Genomic DNA, 18,701 nt, shown 5'->3' with positions numbered 1-18,701 from the left:
TCACAGCTTACTAGAAAGTATCACTCAGTGAACCTTTGGCAATTGAAGAAATGCTATAAATGAGCCAGCCAAAACTATTTCAGGTGACTAAAAAGTCTTTTAGTTATAGACCTAATATGAGGCAAGATAATAGGAGATGAGATAATATGAGGCAAGATGTACAATCTTGCACATGAAATTAGACCTAATGACACTGAAGCTTTCTTCAGTTGCGTCTAGAGACCTCCTGCAGGAAATTATACTTTTCATACCTGTAAAGTGCTCAAACTTAAGAAAATCCTCTAGGGTCATTCTTCTGCATGTTCCGTGGTCTGCCTCTTGCCGCATCTTTAAAGGCATGCCAGGCTAGCCTGCTCCAGAGCTAGAAAATCAGAACAGGCAAAGCTCCTTTCTTAGCTCAAAATCCAATGTGTTTGCCTTCTCAAGGAGGAAAAAGTGGAAATAGTGCATGATCTTTTTCCTTGCAGCCCTAAGAATCTGCAGCGCTATATATACATAAGACTTGTCCAAATTATACAAATAATTCTTACAGTACAGGCTCCCAAAGTCCTCCCAACATATGCTGAACTTCTACTGGTCTCGACCATAGTGGTGCCAAGCCAAAGCTCAGATGCCTCTTTCAGGCTAGAACCTAAATAGAAAATTAACGAAGAAAACAGTCATACTGAGTATGCTTTAAATAGAGGTAGTTTTCATGAGGGAGGCTTGTGTTTGTTTTGGTTTGTTTTTTGGGGGGGTTGTGTTTTGTTTTGTTTTCCAAATGCCAGGTCAGAAATTGCAAACAAAAATCCCCAAGAAATTACCAAAGTGATATTGAGGATATATGGTGGGGGTGGTGAGAAACAGACTGGTTTAATAGCATTGAACACTGATGGAAGAACATTCTTGCATGAGATGTACTTATATGAGATTACCATGGGGCACTGAAGATTAAAGACCAGAACTTGATTTCTTGCCTCAGCCGGTGCTTGCTTTTATTTCAGTAAGATGGGATCAGATATATAAGGAGAAAGAAGGATGGTCAGCTGGCGCTTCCAGGACAGGTCTGCCTTTCTCTCTGAAGGGGTCTGAGCCATCCAGTCTGGTCAGTCACTTCCTTTCAAGCAAAACATGAGCCTGGATCCTTTTGCTGCCACCTCCTTTTTTCATGTCTTACCAATACAGCTCATTAATGACCTTCCTCCATTGACACTTAATGAGGACAATTTTGATTTACATTTTTCACTCATCAAATCTCAAAAGCAAGGGTTTATTTCTACTCAGTTTTTATTGTTTTCCATCTATGGCCAGCCTATGTTCACCAGCCTCCAGCTGGATTATTCACAGCCCTGTGTCCGAACCTATTTCTTTAGCCACAAATTCATCAATAAGACACAGTACATGAATACATGAATATTTGATAATTAAAATACAGTAAGCTGTGTCCTAGATAAAGTTGTCTCTTATTGTCCTCAACCTTTCTGCCTGCAGCTCTTCGGAGGCAGCTGTTCTTTCATGATTATGCATCTTTATGGGAAAATTGCTGTGCTCTCAGTTTTTGTCATTTGATCAGCAAGGTAAACACGAATAAACAGAAGAAGTGGATGTAAGGGCCACATCTGCAGTTGCATTTGCTAGGATATGAATTACAAGAGCTCTCGATCCTCCTGCTTTAGTCAATTTGTTGACTGTGGTCAGGAAACAAGGCAAATTTCTCAGCTCCTGCTTGCTGCATATGGAAAGGTAGTTGCACGGGCACCACATGGCAGCAGGAGGTGGGCAGCCTACTTCACACTCCAGGCTTTGTAAAGAAGCTTGTTTGGCCAGATTCTCATCTGGGGTAAGCAGGCATCCACTACCAGAACAGGTAAAAGACACGCATCACTGAAGGACATCTTTCTAAATAAAAACATAAAATAAGGATGCTGATATTTCTCTCCACTCCTCTTCAAAAACCTCCTGTGACCTACTGTGCTCCATGTAGATAAAGGCCAAGTTTTCTTAATAGGAGATAAATTTCCCAAAACTTTGCTTGGCAATAGATCTAGCAGACATGGACTCATGGGACAAACTCCTGCTGTGGATCACTATTAAATTATGTTATGTTGGAATTCAGCCTGGAGCAGAACCAGCTCCAATGTATGTAATCACACAAGCATTCAGCTGGGTTAAGCAGTAGTGCTTGGTGTCAGAGATTCTGCCACTGAGGTTGGTTAACACAAGGTGTTTGTTTTGGCACTCACAATCCCATGCTCCCTGTTTTGCAGAGGTTGAGGGTTTGGGTTTTTGTTTGTTTGTTTGTTTGTAGGGGGTTGTTTTGTTTTGTTTTCTGCTCCCCATGGGTCTAATACAACATTCTTTTGTGATGACTCTCCAATATATTTCTATTTATTCTGCAGCCCTATTTCAGTGAAGAAATAAACCACCCAGTCCAATTTTTTGGCTTCTACCTTTTTTCTTGCACTTTCCTGCTCTAAATGTCAGACTTGAAGTTCTCACTTGTAAAGCTCCTCGAGGGCACAGGTCAGTTGCTGTGTAGGTCAGGAAAAGATCATGGTTGACAGCTTTGTATAACCAGCTTCCGCTGTTGTGGGGAGTGGGAATTCTGTTTCCCATGGCAGGCACAGAGATAAGCCATGGACAAAAGCAGCCCTCTACAGTAGGGTTGCGAAAATCTATGATAGATTATATTACAGTTATACTCAGAGTTGGATAGCAAATATAACTGCACAAAGGGGACAAAGAAGGTAAAAACAAGCTTCTTTTTATGCTTGTGGTCCCGTGGGTCAAAAGGAAATTAAGCCCTATTGGATAAGTAGTGAAAGATAGGAATGCCAAACATGTTTTTAATGAAAACAAATGTTATTTCAATGCTTTATTTCTTTGTCAATATTTAATGGCAGTGGAAGAGCCATAAAGGGTCATAAGGATCCAACAGGGCCTATTTGGTTGGGGCTCAGATGCTGGGTAACAACTGCCTGCCTGGGAGCCATCTGCAGCCCTGGACCAGAGGAGAAATCATGGAAAGAAGCTTTGGCAATGCCTAAGTCTCACAATTACATTGGTGACTTGAGACTATCAGACTCCTCCTGCCTTCACCTCAGTTTCTGTTTTGACCACTTGAGGACAGCCACAGTGGCGTGCCCTGCAGGAGCGCCATGGTGGTGGCCCTTGTTCCCACAGCCCTTTGGAAAGCTGAAGGGCTGTTCAAGTGCTAAAAAAAATTCTCTCCCTGGGAGAGTATATCCTGTGCACTCTCCAGTTGCATCCTTCCAGCTTGAAAACTTTTCAAGCCACTTATCTAAACAGTTCCCACATGGTAATGCGTTGCTGACCCAGGACTCTGCTCTTGCTTGTCTGCAGCCTCCTTTCTGCAAACCCCTGAGCGGCAGCAGCAAAACAACCTGTGAACGTCAGGAGCTTCATGTGCTTTCAAAACCCGGCTTGATGTTTTCAACATCCTCTCTTGTTTTCCTGTGCGCAGACTACTGTCTAACATTTCTGGAAAGGCAGCTGGAGACTCCAGCCAATTTCTATGGCATTTTAAAGCTGCACATATGTTTAACATATCTACAACTTCCTTCCCCAGGGCTTCATGCTTCTCTTGCCATTCATCTTTTCATACTGTATGCATAGAATATGAGTTATCTACAGCCTCACTACCATAATATATGGCATTTCCCAACACCTACATGGCAAATCCATTAGAAACTGTAACAGCTGCAGACTAACTCCAGCAGTGTGAATGCTCTACCTGGTGGAAAACAATCACAAAAGCGCTTTTCCCATTCAGAGTTACGAAAAGGCGATAGAAACAGATGCACCTCCCTTCTCAGTTATTTTTCTGACTCCAGGAAGAGGTCAGAGTCAATGAAATTGGGGGGGCTGGTTTTATCTGAGGCAAATGGAAAGAAATGCTCATTGAAACAGCAGGGCAGGTTAAGAGCCGGTGAGGTGGGAGTCCCATAACCAGTAGAGTGGCAAAGAGGAGTGCTAATGGCAGTGCCTCATAAATTGTGCATAGAAAGGGAAAGCAAGCCAAGGGGTGGCTTCTCCCAAAGTTGTAACTCTGCCTCTACAGCAGCGGGTTATAATAACAGGCTGTCAGCAACACCGAGCAAACACACACTTGGAATAAAAGGAGCCAATGGATGAGGATGCCACAGTTTCCTTGCCCACTTCACTCTCCCGCTCACCACAGTGTTGGGAGTGCCTGCCAGGCGTGCGGTGAGAGGGTACAAACACCTTCAGTCAACAGCAGCTAATGACAGCCCTGTAACTACAGCTCAGCTGAAACCCAAAGCATTTTGTTCATCCTACTTCAAGGTAGTGTTAGTTTTTAATATACTTACATATTTATATTTGGGTGCTGTAAATGTAAAAGGCATAAGGGTGGTGCAAAGATAAATGCAGAAAAAGAAAGTTTGCTTGGGAAATACAGGCATAACTTGTTTCTCTTGCTCTGCTATGAGCCCAAAATAGGTGAATTTACACACTGTAATAGGTGAATTTACCTATTCACTATGACTAAGGCTAGCTATGTAAAGATATACACCACTTCCTTTTTTAACATGCACGAAGCTGGCTTCACACAAGGACTGTTTGGAGTAGTCAAAGCTTGGAGCATCCTCAAAGTCCATGCCAGGGAATGGTTTCCAAGACAGAGGGAACCCCTTCAGAGTGGCTCTTCTTTGCCACATCGCATCATTGCTACCAGGTTGGCTCATCTGGATCTCATGCACTGAGCCTTTAGTGATGCACTGACAGTGTGGGCAAAGAGTAACGAAGGAGCTAGAGAGGAGAAACAGAGATGGGAGGAAGTACTATGTGAGAAGGCTGGAAAGGCAACTGTATATACAAAGTTTTAATGTAAAGTACAAAGCAGAAGTGATTCCACCATACACAGACTTTGGGGAATATGTACTAGAACTGCCAAGGGGAGAGGAAAGGGTGACAGCTGAGGAGAAACAAAGCAAAAAACGTATATGCAAGGCAAGGGGCAGGCAGGGACTCCAGCTATCAGGGAAGCAAATAACAAGTTTGTGGAAGAATGAGAAGCAAAGCATTTTGAAAGAACCATTAGGGTCAGCAGCCTGCAAGATACCAGTGCATTAAGTAACTCTGTGGGGAACTGCAGACCGACAAAACACTGCAAGGCATCATGGTAAGCAGGAGAAGGATTCCTGGGACTCCACCAGGAAGCTATTCAGTTGTCTTTTGCAACAACTACAGGAGACAGAAGTGGGCAGGATGGCTATTTTATCAAGGCAAGCGCTGCAGGGGGTGGCTGGGCATGAGCCTAGAGAAAAAGCTGTGCTGCACACATAAATCTTGAACCCTGGCATTCCTTCCCCAGTAATCAAGCAGCAGGCTATATTTAGCCCAACCTAAACAGAAACAAAGAACAGCAGGACTAGTCTTAACTCTAACAGCTGCCACCAGCTGTTCAGAAGGGACGCAGGTAGCGCCGATGTCAGATGTAGTTAAATGAGATGGAACAGGGAAGGCAGCTATGCTTGAACGAACAACGTTGGTGTTTGGTTAGAGAAATGCTGCTTTTTATTATTTCATGGTTAGCCAGAAGGAATATCGATGTCAAGCAAAGCATGAATACTTTCTACACCAAGGACAAGGCTATGGTGAACCACAGACAGGCAAATAAGCAGAGGAAAGGGAGGAAGTAACAGATACAAGTAGACCATCTTGCTAGTCTGGGCAAATGCTTCTCTGTCTAGCCCAGGTAGCATAACAAGAACCAACAAACGCAGTTTTGAGAAAGTCCAAGCAAGACTGGTTGTCATGCAGCTGCTGACTAAAAACTTGCATCTGTGTGGTGATGCCAGTATGGCTTTTCCAAGCAGCATGCTGGGGGTGCCCACAGCTACTGCTGATCCCAGCAGTGCCCTGCACTTGGTTAATGTACACCCTGTTTGGCACCAAAACTGCACATGTTGGGGCCAGTACAACGGCGGCCACCCTCCTTGTTGGCATGGCAAGGACTCTCATGGCCACACAGTCGTGAGTGACAGTGACTTATTTTACTGATCCATGAACCCAGGGCTCACCTTCCATAAAAGTATCAGCATCATCCACTGGACAGGAATGCAGAAAAGTCATGTTAATGCAACTGGTTGCTTGCAACGTTACCTGCTCCAAGGGGACATATTTGCATGCTTGCTGGGGGAGAAATCCTCGCAAAACCTCACCCAGAGTGACCTAATTACTGCTACATTTCTACTAGTATGTATAAACATACACAGTACCTTCAGTGAACCTGTACCTGGTGGAAAAGTGTATGCAAAAAGTGGGACTGTTTAATGAATACTTTACCAGCAAAATATTAGGGGACAAGTAATATAGGGGGTGTTAAACTTGATCACTGAATAATTGCTTAAGCATCTGGTTGTCATTGCCATTGTTAAGAACAAAGGCGAAAAAGAAAAGCAACTGATCTACTCCACCAGTGTAAAAAAAAAAAAAAAAAAAAAGGCACAAACAACAGAAAATCCACAGTCTCTTTCCACCCACATTTCTGGATTTCAGAGGCACCTTATTACAAGCTTTTCCTGCCTTACTAGCAGAGCTGTGAGCTAGATGACTAATCGCTCCTTAATAACTTATGTTTCTTCCCCAAAAGTCCCTGAAATGAAAATAGTGGGGGAAAACACATGAGCAGGGATTTGTGAAGTAGAAAATCACTTTGAAATGGGCTTCTTTCCCAGTAACCTGTATGTTTTATTTAAGGGAGGGGACCGGTGCTGAATTCAATTCTATCCCCCACATGCCTGGACAATTGCAAAGTAATTTGTGGTAGTATATTTCAGACATATCCCCAAATAATGAAAACAAAACATAGATTTGTTGTAGGCCTCTCTGGCTTGGCTGTTGCTTGAATTTGTTCTGTAGGAACTTTCAAATCCAGATATCTTTCTCCCAGGTACATACCCCCATCCTGCGTTAGACAAGGAAAATAGCATAAGCCAATGAACACAAACCTATGGCTACTCAGGACTTTCCCAACTGTGACACTACAGTGACTGAGCTTGGTGACGTCTTTGTTTCTTGGATGGGATGGTATTTACTGATGCCATTCTATTGATCACCCTCTTGCCCAAAAACAAGCATTTGAGCTGTTTGCTGGATCAAAAGCTGACAATAGCCACAAATCTTGTGTACCTGACTGCATAAGAAAATGATTTGTGTAGCTGCCTAGAAGCAGACACATATTTACTGCGGGGAGCCTGTGAGAACTTTAGTATCTTCCCTCTCGCTTAATCACCATTAGAAACCACACACATTTCCATGTCACATACCACAGCTGTACAACCCAGCCAGACAGATGAGAACTGCATCTGCCCTGTGTATGGGTGCACCACACACGCTAATGCAGAAACTTGGAGTACTTGGCCTGGCAGACACACAGCAAAAAGGCAAGTTGGATAGCACATGCCACAGCTGGACATTCTCTCTTTTTTTGGCCAAAATATAAAGGCTCCTAAGCAGAGGTATTTTGAGCATTCATAGTCAACTGAGTTATGAGTTGGAAAAGCATCAGCCATGCAGTGCTATCTGGTACATGCCCTTCTCTTCTCCTCCTGGTTCACACATTTTCACTGCTCTTTAGCTTTCTGGGCACATAGTGTACCTTGTGATGACAGGGAAGAACAAGGCCTTTAAGCCTTTATCAATTGTTTCTACTGTATTTTTAAAATGAGCCATTTCAGAAATTCTAACTTTTGTCACCATAGGAATGAAGCTGTAGGATTCAGCAGAACAATTTAAATGGCAATGTTTAAGTAATTCACTTCAACTTTAATTCTCCGCTCCCTCCAAGCTCCTCTTGAACATAAAGAAAAAGACTTTAAAAGCTCTCTCTCCCGCTCAGTGCCTCTTGACTAGCCTAAATTAGGAGGTGCAGCCTTGTTATCTATAGCAGGGCTTAGCAATGTCTCTTCCCACCCACAAAGTGTCTCCTCTTCTTCCCGAGTAAAGCAGCAGCAAAGTGCTCCTTGGCTCAGGCAGATCTCCTAATTTATTTTTTTTTCCACATCCGGCTAGTTTAAAGCAATGTTTAAAGGCCTTTTATACAATAAGAACCAAGTGAAAGGAGGAGCATCCAGTCCACTGTACAGCAGTAGGTTGGGATGCTCATACCTGGTGAGCTTGCCCAGGAGAAGGCCAAGCTGATCAGTGATTTACTACTCAGTGTAATTCTGAACCAAGTGTTTTAAAAGAGCACTCTTATGTGCCCCTTTCTGAGTTTGTTTGCTCCTCCTTTTCTATTTGAAAGGTTGAGGTCTACATTAAGTAAAAAAAACAAAACAAAACAAGGACAGGTGATTTGATTAGCAATTCTGCTGGCCTTCTTCAGCAAGCAGGGGAGAGACAAGGCAAGGAAGGAAAACAGTAAAAAGCTGACACTCAGACTTGCTATTCCCTCTTGTTTGTTTTTCAAACCTTTGAACCACAGAAACTAGATAAGCAGCAAGAAAGCGGATAAAAGTTTTGTTTCTCTGGCTTTAACTCTTTTGAGATGCTATCGCTATTCTGACTTGTGAACAGTGTTCTGTTTTCCCACCTCATGTTTAGAAGAGTCTTGGATTAATTGGAAGGGACTACGTAGTAGAACAAGGAATCTTGCATCCCATTAAACAGATGTCTAGCATTAACAACAACACTAGGAAGATCCTCAGCTTTCAGTAATGGTAACAGCTCTATTGACTTTCATGGTGCATAAGGGACAGCTTTAATTCTACACATATCCTGAAGCACAACACTTCTTTCTTCATAGCTGCTTTGACTCACTGATCCAAAGTCCTGGTCAGGAACAGGAAGAGAAGCCTCTCCAGGTTATTACAATATGTCTCTGTAACTTCACAGATGCTGTGAGGTGGTGAAGCCACTTAGAGATTAAGAACCTAATGCCTGGCTATTCCTTAGCAAATGAAGATGAGCCAAGAAAGCAAGCCAGTGACCATATTTTGGCATGACTTTCTGGCAATTACAGTGGCCTTATTTATCACCCAATGACTCCTTTTCATCACATGTATCTAGTGTGCTCCAGTGCTCTGCCTTGCATTCTTGCTTCTAGAGTCTGGCTTATCTTTCAGCTGTCTGGCCAAGCCCACTCTAGAAACCTATGGTCACAGGATCCTGTCTCAACAACATATTACAAACTGGTCACAGAGATAGGGAATTACATGGCTATACTAAAAAAAAGACACTATAAACATCAATCTAGTAGGATACTTAATCTGCCAGATCCAGCTATATGGAGACTACTTTGTGTCCAGCTCCACTTTTAGCAAAGGCGTAACAGCATTTCCACAGCTCCCACTGTTGCTACTGTTGGCTACAGGCAAATAGGTATTTTCAGACAACCCCCCCTCCCACAAACACACACACTTTTTTCTCTGGAGTTGGCCAAACTGTTGAAACCGGATCCTTTTATGGGAATGTACAAGAGAGGTTTTCATAAGCAAGCTGGAGATTCTGGGAGGCACAGTTGCTGCTCTGTGGAGGTGGCTGACAGCACTCTGTAGTCTCTCCACCCCCTTAAATTCTCCTTGCTGTGCTGCCCACTTATTTGTGCCTTCATTTCCACACAGATTGACATGCGTGGTCACAACCAAAAAGAGGGGACCTTAGTCATATTTTATGTAATATTTCCTTGCATCTCAAAGGGATAAAGGAAAGAGAGAGAAGGAGGACGCTGAAGGACTAGGATGTTTTCACTGGCTTTTCGTGAAAAATGATCTCCCACCCAGTTCCAGGCCTACAGGAAAACATTTTTTACGATAAAGTCCTAGTATAGTGGAGTCTACAAAAAGGATACAACAGGTGAAAACGGCTCTTGTTGATCCTGTGCTGGTGGGGCATTTTAACTGAGTACTTAACCGGTAGTTTTGTATTTTTTAAATACAAGCTCTCAAATGATTACGAATATCACAGCAAGGGTAGTCTTTTTCTGTTTCAGTTTTCCTGTATATACTTCAACATCCTCTTGCATTGTTTTGAACCCAGCCAAAAGACTGGACGACCACAGAAACCATCAACTGAATGCAAGACAAACCAAAAGGAGAATGAGTGAAGTTACTCGCAAAACTTGGACAGGACAGTGAGATATAAATACAAAAGAGGGGTGGGGTGAGCACAGCAGGGGAGAAGGAACAGTTTAAAGTTATCCCAGTATATTATCAGCATTCCCTCCGGTATTTTATTCAAAAAGGTAGAATTTAATATGCATTGTCTTTATATAAGTGGTATAATCTCTGACAACCTCTGCCTCACATACGCCTTTTTTCCTGAAGGCTGACAGAGCTACTTCACTGATAAGTGTTCTGGTAAAACACCTTCTGGGTAAATGTGCTTTTATAAGCAACCCATTCTGAAGCTAATGAAACTGTAAGATGTTTATGGGCCACAACATTGGCACTTCTAATACACAAGTTACTTCAAGGAACTGGAGTTGGTTGACAGCAACTGAGGGTCTTGCCTAATGCTCTTACCAGTACATCCTACCTCCTGGCTTCTCTTGTGCAGATTTTTCTAAAATAAACAGTATCTCAAATTCCCAAACTGGCATAGGAGCATGATTAGACCCAGTCTCCTTATTTCCTCATCCCTGTGGTGCAAGGACGTGTTAGAGTGGTCCTGGAGCTGTCAAATTAATGCAACACCACCGAACTACCCAAGAGAGCGTGCAACACCTGTATTACTCTTCTTGTCTCACCAAAGGAAAGGCTGTCTGTAGAAATGTGGTTTTTTTAACATTAATGCCTCCCCCTTGTGTTTCTACCATATTATCTCACCAGACTATGTTTATTTCTCAAAGGATCTCTCCTCATGCAAACTTTTCACATCATATTTTCTTGGTTTCCTGTTAAATATGTAAATCCAAGAGAGCACTGAGAATAAAAATCCTTTGAGTTGCTGAGTCTAACATTTCCCAGTGAAAACAACCAGAATTACAGCTATAACAAAGTTATCCAATATTTAACAGAGGATCTGATCTCAGGTGATAGGGAGCATAACATAAATACCTTGATCTAGCACAAGCTATGAAGAGACAAATTAAATATTACTAATTCTGTTCCAATGGCAAGAGGAATCTTGCCACTCACTTCATGAGAAGTGCAACTGAATTGGGGTGGGAAGTTTCTTTTACTGTTGTTTGGTTTCTTTAAAGCAATGAAAGTATTTTTATTCTGGAGAACCTGGACAAAATAGTGTGGAAAGCAAGAAAGAGAGAACTCCTGGCCTGATCCTGATCTCCCTGACAAGAATAAGGTCACAGCAGCTGTCTTTTTGTACAAAAAGTTTTTCTGCACAGCAGAAGCAAAAAGTTACCTGATGACAAGCAGAAGAAAAAAAATCAGACAGTGAACATACCTGACTTGCCCACGCCGGCTCGACCAAAGATCGCCAGCTTCACTTCTGCACTCTTAGCCATGCTGGAAGGAATGGAGTGGCAACAAATTCACTCGATAATCAAAAGTGAAGCAGAAAAAACGTTCCCAGCTCCTGTCTTCGGCTTCACCATGTCATTGTGACGTCAATGCAGAGCCTGGGGAAGAACACCATGAGGATGGAGCCGCAAGGAGCCCAGCTCTCCCGCAACCTCCCCCTTTTTTTCATTCTTAAATAGTCACAATAACTGATGCTACATTCCTGCTTTAAACATTGCAGTAACACCACTGACACATTAGGCACTGTTCATGCAAAACCTACCTTCAGCTTTCTAGCTCTCACTGTTTGCTTCACACTGGCACTGTAATATTGCAAAAGGTACTTAACAACTCAAAGTATCTGCCTCACAGCTACGCATAAGGTTTCTTATTCTTTCTTTCTCTTTCAGCTGCAATTGCTTATATTTACTGGATTTGCCTCAACTCCAATGAATTAGTTTTTGTAGAACATATTTAAAAGCCACGAGCACTCACTAATACTGCCTGCAGGTAGCTGATCTTTCCTCAAGCACTCCAGTTCCAGAAAGGTTTCAATTACTCAGCTGCAGTTGCTTAAAAACCTCTAAGCACTTGTACCTTGCCTATTCTGCTAAACAAACCCGTACCCTGAAGTTCTCTAGTGCTCCTTGTTTAAGCTGCCTCAGCTCATACATAAACATTTGGCAAAGCGTAGGGTTAGAAAAAGGATGCCAGAATTTCTGGTAACACACTTTAAATAGGCCACGTGGGAATTATCTATATTTACAGCTTTGCTGCATGACCTTGAGCAAGTCACCTGATGCTTCATCTCCTTGATTTCTCTAGCCTGCAGGGTAAAAAACATAACAGCACCTGTCACTGTAAAATGCGTTAAGATCTTGGGCAGAAAAGGTCACCTGTAACAATGATGATGATCCTCACCCCTGACTAAAACCTCCAAAATTTAGTCTCCCTTTAAAACAGAGTAGAATATCTCTTATGACTGCAACCTGATATAAAGGTTTGCTGTTGTGCTAAAGTGTCCGCTTTAGCCACAAATTCTAACAGTGATGCAGGAAGCTCTATGTTACTATTAGCCGCTCTACAGCAAAACTTATTACAAACATGTTTCTTGAAATAAAGGCCTGGGGAACTTGCCCATAAAAACTAGCTTGCAAAAAGAAAGAGTAAAGATGCCTAATGTAGAGGAGGGTCCCAATATATCTCTGAGGTCTTTACACTTCCATTAATTTTGCCTCACTGTAAATATCAGACCACGCTCACTTTACACGAACAGGTAGAAAGGCAAAGTGTTCCAGGAGCTGTATCATCCATCTGGTTGGGGTGTGAGGGGGACACCGGCATTTCCCTCCCAAAGAGGCTCCCAGACGCCTGCCGGTATCGAACCCACCGCCGTGAGGCTGCGCGCCCGGCCAGCGGCGAGCCGCCTCCTGCGGCACGACCGCTGCTCCGCGCCCGCGCGGGCACCGCTCCCCGCCGCCGGGCGCTCGGCAGCCCCGCCAGCCCTTTGCCGGCAGGTATACTTTACAGTTCTATGTAATCATTGATTCATGACCGCCTGCTCCGTAACTTCGGGTGAGCTCTGCTCCCCGGCCGGGTCCCGGCAGGTGCCGCCCGCCTGGCGCAGAGCTCCCCTGTACGCCCTGCTCCGCGTCCGCGGCCCCGCAAGCAGGGGGCACCGTGTCCCCCGCGCCGCATCTTCCCACTCACGCTCCTCCTCCCCGCACCCGCGGAGAAGCCCCGCGGCTGTGCACAGCTCCGCGCCGCCCCCCCGGCGCTCACCTCTTTGCGCGCAGCGAGCATAGCGGAGCGGCCGCGCTCGGCGGTGTGCGGGCTGCACCGCGGCGCTCAGCGAGGGAGGCGCGGCCCGGCCCGGCTCCGGCGCTCCCGCCGGCGGCAGCGGCGCGGCCGCACAATGCGGCGAGGCCGCCCGCCCCTCCGCCCGCCCGGCGGCAGCTCCCGCAGCGCCCGCCGCCGCCGTGCGGCACTGCGGCGTCCCCTGCCGGCCGCTGGGCGCAGCACGGCCGCCCGGCGCGGCGGTGCGCAGGGTGCCGGGCCCGGCGGGCGGGGGGCGCCGGGCGGGATACGGAGGGCGGGCGAGGTGGCGTCGTCCCCTCGCTGCGCATTCCTGCAAGCGTTACCCGGTGCCTGGCGTGGTCTCCGAGAGGAACGAGCGCTGCCCTGTAATTCGGCGTATTTAACGGTAGCGCAGCCTTTAATTATGTGGGACAATGGCTGTTGTTCACATGCATAAATTTTGGCTAAGTGCTTGCTAGCGGGCCCGGCCAAGTCTGCTCTACAGTTTAATTTAACATTTCAAGTACTTTCTTTCCCTTCTCTGCTTGCTTGCTGCTGCCCACCAGTACCGCCCTGTATAACTGTACAGAGCCAGATTGTCTCTCTCTGTCCTGACAACCATAGCAGCAAAGTGACAGGAAGTTTGCTGCCTCATCAAACTGCTTTCTAGTAGCACCAACTTTTTACCCAGAATTCTTCCTCTCTACATCCCAACATGGCTTATGGGAAAGGAAAGCATCGTTATTTCAATTTGCAAATGGGGAGAACCAACTGTGTAATTACAGCAGTCTCTCCAAGAGGCCGGTGTCAGAGCCAGAGATGGAGTTCTGAAATGATATGACCAAATTCACTGGGCAACTCTGGTTTCCTTGTTTATTAAACTATCCAGTAATGTAAAGATACATTAGTAACAGATGTGAACAAAAGCTGGAAAGCACTTAGAGTTCAGTGGATGTTCCTCCTCTGTTTCTGTTCCAGCCCAGATCTGAATGAGATACAAGATGAGTAGAAGAAAAAGCTCTCTCCTCACTGTTTTTCTTGATACAAAATTAAAGGTGGGTTGGAAAAGATCTTTCGTGATCCAAGTCTCTCTACAAGAGCATGATAAGCATTTAGGGGGTCGGGTGGCAGTCCTGAGGAGAAACGAGCACCTACCATTCCCTCCAAGTTATATCAGCTGCAGGCACTCAGGAGCAGATCTTAAAATAGTTGTACTGCATATCATACAAAGGAAAAAAAAAAATTAGAAGGCAGATGTGAAAGCAGTAGTGTGGTTTATGCTTTACTTGTTAAAAATAAATGCCGAGGCTTTAAACCTTCACTCTCTGTTTGGTTTACATAGTTTAGAGGGATTAGCTTTTTCCATCCTCCTAAGAGAGAAACTGGTGAGTGTCTATTTTGCATCTGGGAAAATGTGTGTTAGTCTTGAGGCCTGACATTTGTTCTGTGTCTGTGGAATTCACCCTGCATGGGGCTGTCAAATTAAAGACGATAACTGGCTTTTCCAAAGCAGCAGATAATTTATTGGTCATTAAAAATCCTAGTCGCTGTGTAGTCTGCTTGCATTGAAGTCTCTTGCGCCAGGGCGCAAGAATTTTGTAAACACTAATCACGGACACAGGCAATGTTTTCAGATGGTTGACACCAACAGGGCTGGTCCAGGACCACTTCAGTTGCTGTTTGTTTTCTCTGTACTCACTGTGCTTCTCATACATAATGTCGATAGGTCTATTTTGGTTTTCTTTTGTTGTTGTTTGGTTTGGTTTGTTGTTGTTGTTCTTTTTGGCTTTTGTTTTGTTGTTTGGGGTTTTTTTCCTACCCAAAATGGGGTTTGAAAGCCTTAGGTTTTAGTCCTATAGACCAAGGACCACCTTGCTTTGTCATAAGCAATGGTTTGTTGGTAGTTGTGACTGACACAGTGTATTTTCTTGGTGGCTTTGCCACTTGTGCTCATTCTGAAGTGTGCTCATGGTTATTATCCTGGCATGGGTAATGAGATCAAGGTTTTCCCCTGTGAAGACCATCACCTGACTGACTACCTGAGTGACGGGGCAGGTTCCTTTTCTACCCTTGCGACTTATCCAAATTTGGGAGAAGGGAAGCAAAGCTGAAAGTACACAGGGTTTGATCCCAGATGGTCTGTATGCTATCAGTCCAAATTCAGCCTGATTCAGCTGAAGTCAGGAGCACTCCATTTCCTACCCCACAGAGCCATGTGTCTTAGATTTCTCCTCCTTTGTCCTTTGCATCTTTAGTCAGTCATAGAGTTTCACGGCCTTAATTCATTTTTTGTAAATAGCACTTTGGTATATTTAAAAATATTATTCTTGTTTTACCAGGAAAATGAGCAGCCCCAGCACAAGAGGATAGATGGCTTTATGGGAATTATTGGCTGGAGTAGAGCTGAAGGAAACTTGCTCCTTCTTGTAGGCTCCTTTTCTACAGTGTCATAGTGCTGAAGTTTATCTGCCTACAGTCATCGGTGGGTTCATCTGTGGCTTTATGACTCCTAGGGGCAACAATGAGCCTTGTCATAGGGCAGAGCAGGTGACCTTCTCTCCCTTGCTGAGCCCAGGCACTACGGACGTGTTGCTGCTGAAGAGCTGTGAACACGGAAACTATGGCTGTGAGACCATGGCGCTGTAGTTATGCCAGGGTCTGTAACTTGGGCTTGCACCTCGTGGTGCAAAGCATATAGCTGGCTTAGCTCCCTTGTTATCCACTCCTGATTGCATCCCTTTTTGCTTATCCAGAGCAAGAAGTTTGTTTTATTTTTGGTCTGGTAAGTGCCTGCAGTTAGAGCATCAGACTACCCCTATGCACCAGTAACCCTAACAGCTGAGGGGCAGATAATGAAATAGGAATGCAAACAACTTCAAATGCAGGTGAAGCCACAGACTCTTAAGACAAAGCAAAATGGTGTTTCAGGACTGATTAACAGAGTTGCAACCAAGCAGTTACAGTTGACAGAAGTATTTTAGAAAGGTTCATGATTTTAAGTCCACTACATAATACTTTACTGGCTTACTAAGTGTTGCCAAAGTCCAGAGTGACCTTTCTGTCTGTGTGGAGGTACTACCTGTTTATTGTCAAATACACCAATTGGCTGATCATATTCATTGTGGACGCTTATGGTTTCTTGAGGTGTTTCTGTTGTGAAAGCCAATGGCATTTGCTTCCTGAAAGGTGGGAAAGAGGACTGGTGTGACACTGCAGGCCTGACAGCTAACGCATGAAGAGGATGCATGAAGAGCAAAGGACTGCCGAAGGTGTGGTTGCTGGGTTTTTTTGTTTTTTTGTTTTTTGGGTTTTTTTCTAAAGCTGGAAGTCTCATTATCTATGACAATTTTACAGGTTTCAGCAACTTCTAAAACAAGATTTGGGCATGGGGTTTGATGATACTCAGGAGAGATGAAAAGATGACAGAGATCTGGTTTCAGAAGGTTGTATAGGCATCTCTGAATCCTATGGAAATGAATAGTATTTTACCTTCTGAGCACCTTTGTGCAACTGAGTCCAAGTGTCTACAAACTTTAGAGCAGAACATGCCATTGGTGACAGGGACAAGGAAACAGACTCCTCTGGTCTGATTCCTGCAGTAAGGAGGTGGTTATTTGCCTCCTGACTACTGTCTTTGCTGCTGCTGTAGAAGAGCAGCCCAGACCTGCAGTGAGGATTGCTCTAGAGCAGAGCACACCTGGTCAGAGCTGGACCCTTGTCTCAAACAGTAACCCATCAGTGACTTGGTTTACTTTTTTGCCTTTGCTTCCAGCACTCTCTTGAGAGCTGAGATGATACTTGCTAACTAGTAGAAAAACTACCAAATAAATAGCCTGGTAACACAAATATTTGTAGTTATTACTAAAGGTTCACAGGGAAACATTCGGATTGTTTTCTTCATTTTCACATAATATCTTCCAAATGTTTTTGTGTTGGCTCTCCACAATGTACATAAATCTGTTCAGTTACACTAATCTAGTGCTGTGAAAAAACCTGCAAATTTCTCATTAAATTATGGATGAATTTTGCTGTTAGATTGGTTTGTCGTCAGTACAAAGTATTGCTGTTTAAAATTAATTTTGCATTTTCTCATATTTTCCCTCGTGGCTTATGAAACACTGAGTTCATATTGATAGGTTTTCTTGAGTGTACACTAAAGACTTATAACATCTCTTTCTCCCAACTTTTTCCTCACTATGTAGAAGAAAATTCAAATACATATTTTTAAGATACAGGCTTTATTACTTCATGAGTGTTTATTTCTAATGTAGTAGATAAGACCACAATCCTGTGAACATTTGTTTGTATTTAACCTTACATGGACAGGTTTAATGGAGCGGCCAAGGAAGCTACAGCTTCCCCATTAGTATCACTTGAAGGTGGGCTGTGGAGTTGGCTGGAGAATCCAGGCTTCAACATTTGGTTCCGTTTGGCTTCACAAGTTGCAAAAAACAGGGCACTGGAGATGGACATGGGGTGCTCTTCACAGCATCTTGTGGGTCTCACACCTGCGAATGCCTCCATGCTATGTCCAAATGCAGGCCTTCTGTCTCAGTAGGCATTTAGTGCATTTGCATGGAGACATCTAAATACAGAGCTTGGGATTCTTGCAGTAGCAAGATTTTTAGCAGGTGTATTTAATACTGATATAAGTGCAAAGCTGAGAGACGCAGCTCGGTGGGAACTACTGCTGAGTAGTAAAGCATAAACTCATGTTTTATAACACATGGCTAGCGGATACTTATCATATTGCCCCAGTATAAATGCATAAATTGTTCTAATCTATGTTTCTTCTCACCTGTGCCATTGACTAGGTTGTATCCAGACAGTCTGCTCTTAAAAATGGGCAGGCTGTGACTCCACACTCACGGGAATGCAACAGTGACTGCACTAACTCCATCAGTTTGATACCTTATTATTGGTTTTGCTCTTTCTCTAGGGTTTTCTTGTCTCATTATTTCTCCTTCCATACTTACTCAGATTACAGAAAGATCCTTTGTTTTTTCGTTAATGTAAAATTAATTGCTGTAAGGTCCTAAAGAAAGGAGCGTAACTGTAACTCTCTCATACATGTTTATAATTATTAAATACCTACTGGCTTTAAACCAGGGAAGTCCAGTTTCTATACATCTACATAATTTTCTGCAAACTAGCTAGTACTCTTCTGCTAGACAGATTTGTGTTATGGTTTTTATAAAGTACAGTTATAGAATTAAAAATCACTGGTAACAGTTGCAACAAATTTTGCAACAAATGTGCAATACCAGACTTTATTAATGAATGAGTTACACTGATGTGTCATCTTAATTTCTTACAGATGTAGTCATGTTCTTTGAAAGGACCAGTGCAAATTGTCATAAATTCATTTGCTATTCACATTAATGAATGCTAGCCCTTATTCTTCCTCAATGGTATTATGATTGCAATCTGGATTGCCATAGGGACCTCACTGTAATTCATCATTGCTTCAGTGTTAAA

At 43.7% G+C, this 18,701-nt stretch overlaps 1 protein-coding gene across 1 annotated transcript in view; it reads right to left on the bottom strand.

Moving 5' to 3' along the window:
• The window catches only part of RERG (RAS like estrogen regulated growth inhibitor), a 106,962-nt gene extending 93,673 nt beyond the window's left edge, over window positions 1-13,289 (bottom strand). The window contains exons 1-2 of the mRNA XM_065656732.1: window positions 13,209-13,289; window positions 11,371-11,545 (exon numbers count right to left, since the gene is read on the bottom strand). Coding sequence (XP_065512804.1) covers window positions 11,371-11,431 — 61 coding nt within the window. The 5' untranslated portion in view covers window positions 11,432-11,545; window positions 13,209-13,289. The remainder of the gene's footprint in view (window positions 1-11,370; window positions 11,546-13,208) is intronic.
• Window positions 13,290-18,701: the final 5,412 nt, after the last annotated feature.

This window comes from Caloenas nicobarica, chromosome 1 (genome assembly GCF_036013445.1).
Source record: "Caloenas nicobarica isolate bCalNic1 chromosome 1, bCalNic1.hap1, whole genome shotgun sequence".
Lineage (NCBI taxonomy): Eukaryota > Metazoa > Chordata > Aves > Columbiformes > Columbidae > Caloenas > Caloenas nicobarica.
This window is presented reverse-complemented; position numbering and strand designations above follow the sequence as displayed.